The 10,831-nt window shown below is 41.8% G+C and overlaps 1 protein-coding gene and 1 long non-coding RNA gene across 2 annotated transcripts in view; one reads left to right on the top strand and one right to left on the bottom strand.

Moving 5' to 3' along the window:
* The window catches only part of LOC306670965 (serotransferrin-like), a 27,971-nt gene extending 22,540 nt beyond the window's left edge, over positions 1-5,431 (top strand). Inside the window, exons 15-17 of the mRNA XM_079156043.1 lie at positions 2,092-2,276; positions 3,627-3,816; positions 5,234-5,431. Coding sequence (XP_079012169.1) covers positions 2,092-2,276; positions 3,627-3,816; positions 5,234-5,268 — 410 coding nt within the window. The 3' untranslated portion in view covers positions 5,269-5,431. The remainder of the gene's footprint in view (positions 1-2,091; positions 2,277-3,626; positions 3,817-5,233) is intronic.
* LOC306670973 overlaps positions 1-10,827 on the bottom strand; it is a 13,414-nt gene extending 2,587 nt beyond the window's left edge. Inside the window, exons 1-2 of the long non-coding RNA XR_013766547.1 lie at positions 10,684-10,827; positions 10,381-10,599 (exon numbers count right to left, since the gene is read on the bottom strand). This is a non-coding gene — a long non-coding RNA (uncharacterized lncRNA). The remainder of the gene's footprint in view (positions 1-10,380; positions 10,600-10,683) is intronic.
* Between the last annotated feature and the right edge of the window lie 4 nt (positions 10,828-10,831).

Here is a 10,831-nt window from a genome sequence, read left to right on the forward strand (position 1 = left end):
TATTGACTTCTAAATCGTATTCTCTGCAAAATGGAATCAGAATTCCTTGGAAAAATAGCCAAATCCAAGGTTGGGGCAGGAAAAATATATGGTGACCCACTCACACCAATGGACTCAAAAAGCGATAGGATGCATATCTCTAAAAAAAAGAAAAAAAATCAAAAACTGATGGAATGCGTCAAAACATTCAGGAGCTGATCAGAAAGGTCTCCCAAATCTGGAAACTTTGAACATTATAATAAATAATAATAGCAGTAGCAATAACCCACAGAATAAAGAATCCAGGAAGTGACACTGATTAGACAAAAGAGAGAAAGCTCTGCCTCATCATAGAATGCTAATTAATTAGTGTCGAAGGAATGGGAAAGTCAGCAAAGTCCAGTATCTCTATTTCACAAAGTGTCATTTTCAGGCAGAGTACCCCAGCCTTGTAGGCTCAACCTACATAAATCCAAATTCCTTGTCCTCTCAAAGTTTCCATCTCTTCTCATAGTCTCTATCCAGATAGAGAATCTTGAAATACTCCTTGCCAATCAGGACTAGATTGAGCCTCTCAGTCAGTCTCATTTTATCTCTTTAAAAATGTACTGTGGTGCCTTATGGTATAGAAGAAGCAAGATACAAAACCACATGGGCTCTTTGATCTTATGTATGTATGTGTGTATGTGATGTATGTGTGCACATACATATGAAATGCATGCATACAAAATGTTGTATGAATGCACATGCCTGCGAAATGTAATCATTTTGAAGGAATATGCTGTGAAATTACAAATGTTTTAAAATGTACTTCCTGACACCATATAGCATTCTACAAATTCTTACAAACATGCATTACTTTGACCCTTCTAGAAAGAAAACAAATCTTCACAGACTCATGCTGAGCTCCTCACTCCCTTTAGTGCTGCCCTTTAGTGCTGGGCCATCTCATCTGTTTGGCTGCCCTGCTCAAGATTCTGTTCCAGAGTCTTCAGGCACACACTTGTTCCTGAGTCTTCCCTGTATTTTCCTTCCCTTCCACAGAGAGGGATCCATTCTCTGCCTCTCCTCCTACACATATTACAAAAACACACCTAAAATCTTGCGTCCTCTAGCAAGCTTCCCCAATTAATCTGCTCTTGAAGTCCTGGTTCTGAACTTGTGTCAGTGACTCATATTTGCCAAGAACTAATACTATGAAAAATTATAAATATGTAACATTTTGTAGACACAGTAGAGGTAAAGATATATAACAAATAATGGACTGAAACACACAAAGTGATATAAAGTATTAGATCTACAGCAGTGAGTGGGATTTGTGGATTTTAGGAAAGGAGGATTTTTACGATATATATAAACATATTCCAAAATTTATGAGCATGATCTCATGTATTACTTGCTCAATTAAAGAAAGAAAATTAAATGAAAATGAATGAAATTTTAAAAGGTTGCAATCCTGTATTATGGGAGAGAAATAAAAATTGGCAAAAACATTTGAGAATTATCTCAGGAGAAGAAGCTGAAACCTTGAGAATGGTGTGTGTGTGTGTGTGTGTGTGTGTGTGTGTGTGTGCGCGCGCGCGCACACATGTGTTTCGAAGAGAATACAGAAAAGATTGAGGCAAGAGGCTGAGACAAGACAAGGACCTATAGCACATACACATGAGCAACTTAGAATTAGTATGAGGGAGTCAGATTGAAAATGCTGGTGCAGACTGCAGCAGTGTCCCCTGGGGAGGGGTTTCTGTTTGGAGATGCCATTTATAGCACAGAGATTGATAAACCTGGCTTGGAGCATCATGTTCTTCCTATGCTAGAGCAAGAAATACAAAAGGATTTGGAATTTAATAGGAATAAGGATTTTTTTGAACAACATTCACCTGGCTGGGGAGGGAAGCTCAGAAGGTAGTCACTAACAAGTCCTGGTGTGAGCTGAGTATCACCCTGTTGATCAAACAAGTGTCCCTTCCTCTCCACATTGCTGTGACCCCTGCATGCGCACCTCTACTGGTCAGAGAGCCCAGATCCTCCCCACCCCAGTGGTCAGTCACATCCTTCCAGTGACCAAGATCATCAGCTCAGGCTGATCCACCACCTTCTTTCTCTACACAGGAAGGAACCCTGAGGCATGGGCTAAGAATCTGAAAGAGAAGGACTTTGAGTTGCTGTGCCCTGATGGTACCAGGAAGGCTGTGTCTGAAGCTAGGAACTGCCACCTGGCCCAAGCCCCAAATCATGCTGTGGTCTCACGGAAAGATAAGGCAGCGTGTGTCAGCAAGCTGCTACTTGGCCAAGAGGTATGAACCAGCCAGGGCCTCCTGCCTTTAATTCCTAGATGGGTGCAGGTTATTTGTGGGAGTTTGCAGCTAAGTACAGACCTGGCTCTAGCCTTCTTTTTCTGAATTGAGAGGCCATGGATTATGGACAGAATATCTGGGTTCAAATCTCAGTTGGGTAACTTCTTAGCTATGCTATCTTAGTTATATGGTTTAACCTCTCATATGCCTCAGTTTCTTCATGTATAAAATAGGAATAATAATACTTATGCCTACTTCTCAGTTAATATGAGCATTAACTGATAGATCTAAAGGGTTTAGGAAAATGTGTGATTGATAGGAAGTGCTCAAAACATACTAGCTAAGCCGTTATAGAACTAGACCCCTCGGGACTGGCTCTTCTCTCCTGATCACTGGAAAAAAGTCCCTGTCTGCCTCTTGTGTCCTCAGGACCAGAAATATGCCTTGCTTGGAGTACACTTATTTTCCCCATATCTGTCCTTTATAAAAGTGAAGGAGAAGACTGATCCTATTTCCTCGCATTTCTTGGTTCAAGTTTTGAAGAGTAGATTTCTATTGCTCTTGTTTAGGCAAGACTGAGCACAATGCTCAAAAGTCTGAAGAACACAGGACCCCTATGCTCAGTGAGACTTCCCTGTGGGGGGGGGGGGGGGAACCCATGTCAGGGCCATTCTTACAGGGAGAGGTGCTGCTTGAGTGTTCTAACCCTAAAGACCTCTCTACAAGTAAACATCACCTTCCTCTCAGGTGATGAGTCACCAGTAGCTTTTTCAAAAAATTTAAGATAGTATATCTTCAGAAGTCCTGATGTTCAGAAGTGCATGATAACAGTAAGTATTTAATGACTGTTCCCTCGGTGCTATAGGGAATTCTAAACTTTCTACGTTCATTTTACTTGTAGTCTTAGGAGAACTGAAGAAGTTAAGTGGCTGGCCCCAGATAAGATTCGAAATGCAGTCAAACATGAACTTTTAACAATGATCTCTACTAGTCCTCTAAGGAGGGGTCATATTCAACATCTTCTTGAGCACTGAGTTATTGTCCTCTCATTTCCTTTAAGCAGCTCCCAAGGGACTTGGGCAATGAAGCCAGGGAAGAGACCAGAGAAGGCAAGAATGGGTGGGTGGGAGGAAGGGACTTCTCAGAAGGTAGGTCAAGGGCCCTTACAGAGGACTTGGAGGCACCATGAAGACCTGGAATTGGGACTTCAAGTGGGTAGATGGTAGAAGAGGGAGGTGGAGAGTTCCATTTGTTTCCAGGACTGATTCAGAGCTTTGAACCTCCTCTTGATGCATATGCTCCCAGCTGCTCAGGGACACAGGTCCTCACATATTTTCTGTCTTTTGACAGGGTGAGTTTGGAGGACAAGTATCTGACTGCTCGAAGAAGTTCTGTTTGTTTTCATCTGAAACCAGGGACCTCCTGTTCAGGGATGACACAAAATGTTTGGTCAAACTTCCGGATGATACCACATATGAAAAGTACTTAGGAGCTGAGTATGTCACGGCTGTTAGGAACGTGAAAAAATGCTCGACCTCAGGTGAGCAGGAGGAACAGCTTGGGCAACTTGTGGGTTCTGGCACGGTGGATACAAAGGAGAGGTGGACTCTGGTCCACAGGATATGGCCCCTGGTCAAGATGAAACAGTAAGAGAAGAATCTAACCTAAGCCCAGAATATATGATAGCAGCAGGAAGTATGTGGGACAGAGGCCCAGGACATCAAGATAGTGAACTAATTAAACATCTCATTTCTAAGAAAACGAAGAGGTTTATGTGTATGTGCACATGTTCATTGCTCTGCAGTAAACTTTTTATTAGAGTTGACTTGTCCAATATAATAGCCAGTATCAAGATGTGGCTATTTAAATTTAATTAATATTGAATTAAATTAGGTTCCCCTCTTTTTCTTGGCAGTACTGAGGATTGAACTCAAGGCCTCGGGCATTCTAAGCAAGCACTCTACCACTGAGCTACATCCCCAGCCCCAAGCTGAATTAAATTAAAAATTTATTTCCTCAGTCCTACCCAATCACAGTTTAATTGCTTGGTAGCCACAAGTGACTCCCTATTGATCAGAAAAGAGAACATCATTGTGGAAAGAGCTTCCAGACAGTAAGGCTCTAGAGCTAAGTTCTGGTAATACAAAGTTGCCAGTTATACCACTCATCTGAACACCAGGTTCTAAGAATTGAAATAGAATAAAACACACCTTTGCAGTGTAACTATCTGGGAAATAACAATCACTTGGAAGCACTTGGAAGATGTGGGGAATAACATGAGGCATAGGCACATGTGGCATGAATAACATGTGGCACTGTAGAAAGTGGATAAGTGAATCCTGCTCCTGATGAAAAATGTGTATTTCTAGGCCTAGAGATACTGACTCAGCAAGTCTGTGTTATTTCAGGATGACTGCACTTTAAAAATTGCCCCATGTAATTCTAATGTAAGCAACATGCTTGCCCATGGCCATGGTTGCCAAAATCAAGTTAATATTTACTTAACCTGTGTCCTCCGAAAGAAGGTGGTCTGGCTCTGTGTTCTCCCTCCATCGCTAGCCCCCAGGATGGACAGAAACTGGCAGATGCTTCTTGCTGTCAGTTCCTCACCTGCCTAAAGAGGTCAGGGAGAGGGCAGACTTCCTGGGTGATTCCAGCCACATGAACTCAGGTGTCTGAGCCCTGCCCATAAGAAACAAGGTAGGGGGATGCTATACAGCAGGGAATCCAAGTTAGAGCCTTTATAGCTTTGGTGTGGTGCCTTCCTGGGGGAGGCATAGGTGCTGTGCAGGGCAGTGGGAAAGGGCACCGGGAGAATGGCCCAGTACATCAAGAAGAGCAGAGCAACCAGTCTGAGTGCCTGCCTCTGTGCTGTGCTTAACTGTCCATTCACTCAACGGTTCACAAATAAATAGAAGTCCATTCTGAAGTTCCTATCTTTCTGCTCTGCTCCACAGAACTCCTGGAAGCCTGTACTTTCCACAAACTTTAAAATCCAAGAGGTGGGGCTGCTCTTCTGATGAAGATGGGAGCTCAGGTGACCCATGGGCTTCCCCTGATCTCGCTAGCCTGAGGGGCTTATGTCAACCGTGTCTGTCTTCACAGCTCTGTTGTCACATGAGTGGGACACAAAATAAAAGCTATTGTTGATTATATATTTTAACGATTTCATTCTTTTACAAATATTTCCACCAAAAGGATTTCTTTATCTATCTGACTACGTGTGCAACTGAACCCTGCCTTCTGAGCTCGAGGCTCATCTCGTCTGTCTCTGCAGCTGTGTGTAGAGTCATAGCCATACCTCTTGGGTCCACTGCAAGAAGGAACCTTTCCTAAAAGGGGCTGTGTAGTCATTATAATAGAATCGCATTTATGTGGTTGTGTGTATGCGCACATGTGCATGTGTGCAAATGTGTGTTGCTAGGGAAGGGCAGGAAGGATGGGGAGTAAGTTACAAAGATCAAGTGTTCCACTGAGTATAGAAACCAGAGTATAGAGACATCTCTTTATTTTTATATTCTGAACGCATTCCATCTGTCATGGTTAAGGTCCTGATTCTAACTAGTAAATCTGAAACATCTTTGGCTAAAAATCATCTCGTGGGCAGTTTCTGCCAGTTCCTCCCCTTCTCAGCCCCTTCCTCTAAGGGGGAGGCTCACTTTTCCTTGTGTCATTTATTATTATTGACTGAACACACAGAAACCAGTCTTCTTCTCCTGCTTGCCTGAGGCTCCTCTGATGAAAGTCAGCACCACCTTCCCACTGTTTCCAACTCGCTCGTTTCACTCCTGAACCTGTTTCTTGCACGTGATACAGTGGATCAGTTCCTTTTCCTTGGCACTCTTTCCCTCAGCTTCTTTGACATGGCATCACTATGCTTTGATTCCTACCTCTCTGTTCCTTTATGGCTCATCCTATCTGCCTTGGCATTTGGGGGAGGGCTTCCTGGAGTTCTTCTCTTGATCCAGTGCTCCTCTCCAGGCCCTTCTTCAAAGCAATGCTAATGATTCCTGGGCACCCATATTGGTAGTTGTGACCCAGCCTCCAATGTCCCCAACACACGGATCCCTCCTACTACCACTGGACCTATATTGTAGAGTCCTACAAAGATCAGAAACCCAACAAATCAAAAATTGGGGCTGGAGGTGTAACCCATGATAGAGGGCTTGTCCAGCAAGTGTGAAGCACTGCAAAAAACCAAAAACAGAGAATTATCCTGTCCTTCTTCCTCCTCTTGCTTCCTAAACCAACTATTGTTAGTATATTTCACATTGGCTGAAGACATTGTCATTTACTGGATAATCACTCATGCCACAGATAGAGGTGTCGAGTTTCATTCACTGTTTTCCTCCACTCCACATCCAATGTCTATGTTGATTCTGACTTCTAAATAACTCTCCACTTGTCCCTTTTACCAACTCCTACCACCACCTCATTTTCCATCCAGATGCAGAACTGCAGATAAGGGGTTTCTGCACAAAATCTTTCATACCTCTCTTAACTTTCCAGCATCCCAGGAAATAGGACTCTAGGTGTGCTTTGCTGTCCAAACCTGGTGGGAACATTTTTACACCAGCCTAGCTTTGCTCTGAGCCTATCAACACTGAGCCTGTTAAATAATCACCTAAAGTCCTCCTTTACCCCAGATCCTACAATAATTTCAACTTGTTCTTTGTTGGGTGAGATGCCCATGGCTCCTCTAGGATGTGGTCTGTCTCATTGCAATAGGTCAATAAAACTAATTTTGAGAGACTACTGGAACTCTTAGGCAATTGGGCTTATACAACAACATTCAGCATCCATCCATCATCATTAATTACTAAAACAGGATAGACAGATGCTACTGAGCAGTGGTCTTTCATACACATAAGTAAAAGCTAATATGTGCCTATTGATTACTATCTACCTTAGACCACAGTGTTTTAGAGTTACTGGCCAATTACATAAGAAAATGAAATAAGATACACTATTTACAGAAACATCCAATTTACTAGTATATTTGAACTGTACACCTAGAAAATCCATAAAACAAATAATAACATATTTAAAGTAGTAAAATAAAATTCAATAATGTGGAAGAAAAACTTAAAATCCAAAATAAATTTCCCTTACATAAATAATAGAATGATGTTTTATAAGAATAAGTAAAATGTATCACTAAACTAAAGAAAACTACATTTAAAAGTAATTTAAACCACACTCAGTAAAAAAATAATGTAAAAGAGACATAATGCCTTGGATAGGAAGTCTCAATATTATAAAGATGTCAATTCTTCCTATATTAATCAATATACAAGCAATTCTTTAACTCAAGAAGTGGTATAATTATATTACTGCTCAATTTAAAAAATAAACATGAGACAGTTAAGAAAAGGTCTGAGATAAGAGTAATGACAGTGGACCAGTTATCTCCTCCATCTATTAAAATGTATGATAAACCTTAGTGATGATTTTTTTTTGGTTATTCCACCAAAAACTCAGGGCCTAAAAGCAAAAACAAGTAAATGGGACAATATCAAATAGAAAAGCTTCTGCACAGCAAAGGAAACGATCAACATAATGAAGTGGCAGCATGTGGATTGGAAAAATATACTTGCAAATCATATATCTGATGGTTAATATCCAAAATCTATAAAGAATTCATACAACTCAATAGTAGAAAAACAAATAGTCTGAATAAAAATGGTACAAAAATCCAAATAGACATTTTTCCAAAGAAGAAAAATTGCCAACAGATATATGAAAATGTGATCAGTATCATTAATGATCAGGGAAATGCTAAAACCATTAGGAGATACCACTTCATGCTCACTAGGATGGCTATTGCCAAAAAGTCAAAAGACAACAAATTTTGGTGAGGGTTTGAAGAAAGGGAACTCTTGTATACTGTTGGTGGAAGTGAAGATTGGTACAGCCACGATGAAAAATGGTATGAAGATTTTTAAAAGAAATTCAAAAGTAAACTACCATATGACCTAGTAATCCCTCTTTGGGTAATATCCACACAGTGATTTTTCTAAAGAACCAATGGTTATTATAAAGGAGCAAAGGGCAAATGAATGGGGTTCTCTTCATTACTAGTATGGCAGGGAGTAACTAGGAGGATACATTTTTGATGAGGCAGGAAGTGAAATAAAGATGTTAAAAATCTGTGTTTGGAAGGTTAACAATACAATTTAGGCAAAACCTTGAAAACCTGACCATGGTGGGAAATACAAACAATTTTGGCCATTAGTTTGACCTTGTCAGCAACTGATGCTGAATCATCAGTTACAAAATCCATAAAAGTTGGTTAGAATAGTCATTTAAGCAGGAGTGAGAGAAGGTAAAGTTAGGAAGGTATGTTTGTGTTGGACAGAAGTACAGAGCAGAGGTTAGGACTATAAGAAAGAATTAGAATGTGGCAAGATCTGATATTTTTGATTGATAATGGTAATTTATAATCAAGTGATTCCTTTCCTTACTCAACCCTCACATAAACATCCTTCCCTGATCCGGAGTCCCCACTGCCTGTGTTTGTTGAATGAATCCTACTTCAAAGATGCAGTATATAGGAGTCCAACCGCCTGGGATTGAATCCCAGCTCTGCCCTTATTACGTATCATTGAGGAAGTTACTCACTCCCTGCCTCAGTTTCTCCTCTATAAAGCTGGAATAATGGGTCATTGTGAGGGTTAATCATAATAATATGGCACCAGAAAATGCTCATTAATAGAAATTTCCTCATTCCCCACTGTCACTGTTTTCCCCACTCACCATGGTCTTGCTTCTCTACCTTCACCCCCCCCAACCCCAGTAATCCCCCTGAGCTTACATTCATTTAAAAATCTCACAATAGGCACTTCTCTGCTACAGGACACTTCCAGAGCATGTTTGTTTTACTCCTGAGTCACTGACTCAGAGGAACTCACAAAGAAGCCTAATTTGCTTGATTCCCAAATGAAAATCTAGCACATTTGTGGAACTTTATATTTGTTCACTATCACCTACTTGACAGCTTTCAAATTTCCCAGAAGCACCTGAAACTCAACATATAGAAAAGAGAGGCAATTTTCATGCGTTAACCCCTCCCATTTGATATGTGGCTTCAAACTCCCTGTTACTGGGGTTCTTAATTCATTTATTTTCATTCTCATCCTCCCAGAACCCACACCAACTATCTGGGATGCAGCCTTGATAAATCTCCTTCTACTTAACCCACCATGCCCACCTATTCACATCCACTATATACGTCAACTTCTAAACATCTCTCCAATTTGTACTTTTGTTCCTGTATTAGGTCTTGAGCATCTTTTGCTTAAATACTGCAAGAGATCTTAGCTGGTCTTTCTGCCTGCAGTCTCTTTCTCTCCCAAATAATAGTCTAAGGGGACAGATAGATGAGAATGGTGGAAACATGAGGTTAAGAGAGTAATTCCATAAAACGAGCCCACCGTGCTAACTCCCCTACATGCTTTCTTTGCCAAAAAGCAATCTGCCTGCAGCCCCACCTGCCCTAGGCAGGGGTGAAGGTCAGGCAGTCAGTGTAGGTAATGAATGATAGGGGGTCAAGAAAGGATGATCACTAGTTACCAACAGAAGACAAGACGTTGTTAACCTCCACAATTATGCTGCTGGGCGCTCTGGGTGGCTAACAACATCTGTGTCCCTACCAGGCACATACATGGAGAAGAAAGAGAGAGCAATAATTAAAAGGGGAGTTCTGGGATCCATAAAAGAGAAAGACGCATCCCCTCCTGCGGATTCCCAGCTGTGGGGCCCCTTCTTTTAGGAAAAGTCTGTCTCTATCACTTTCTTGAATAAAACTTGCTTTCTACGATTGCCTCGGTGTTTCTCAGGTGTTTAATCTTCAACACCGGTTGTTACCCTTTCCTAATCTCCAAGACCACTGTCAATAGTTCTCCATAGATCACCTTCAACTGCAACTTCTTACAGCATTCAGACTCAACTCTAGGTTCCTGAGCACCACTCAATACCTTCCTAGATTTATCTAGCATTGATTTTCCTGAATGCTTCCCTTACTGCGGTCATTTGAATGTCACCCCAAGGTGCACAGTGTAAGGACACTGAATTACTGTTTCCTGCACATGCCATCGGCTCCTACTTCTTTTCTTCTTTATGGAGCATCTTATCCCTTGCAGCGCCCGCAGAGGCCTACTCATCCTTCAGGACTCCGTTCCACTTTCCAGCAGCTTTTCTCCGAGCTCATGGTGGACTCCACGTGCCTTTATTCCCAGCTCGCTCTGTACATTCTTCTGTGCTGCCGCTTGCCACATTCCAAGTAGCTTAAATAAATGATGCTTGAGTTCCTCACAAGTCTGACCTCACATAGAGACCGACTAGAAATTCGAGAGCCATTCATTTCGTTGTTCTTTCAATAGCCATGAAGGCGGCGAGAACGATCGACTCGTATCTTGAAAGAAAGAGTCGCCCCCTCGTCAGGTAATTGTGTTGCCCTTCCGACGGGAGCTGGGCGGACGGGAGAACCACAACTCCCATCAGGCACGCGGGGATCCTAAAGGCCCGAAGGCGGGAACTACCACTCCCGTGATGCT

Source organism: Sciurus vulgaris (assembly GCF_902686455.1).
Source record: "Sciurus vulgaris genome assembly, chromosome: 10".
Lineage (NCBI taxonomy): Eukaryota > Metazoa > Chordata > Mammalia > Rodentia > Sciuridae > Sciurus > Sciurus vulgaris.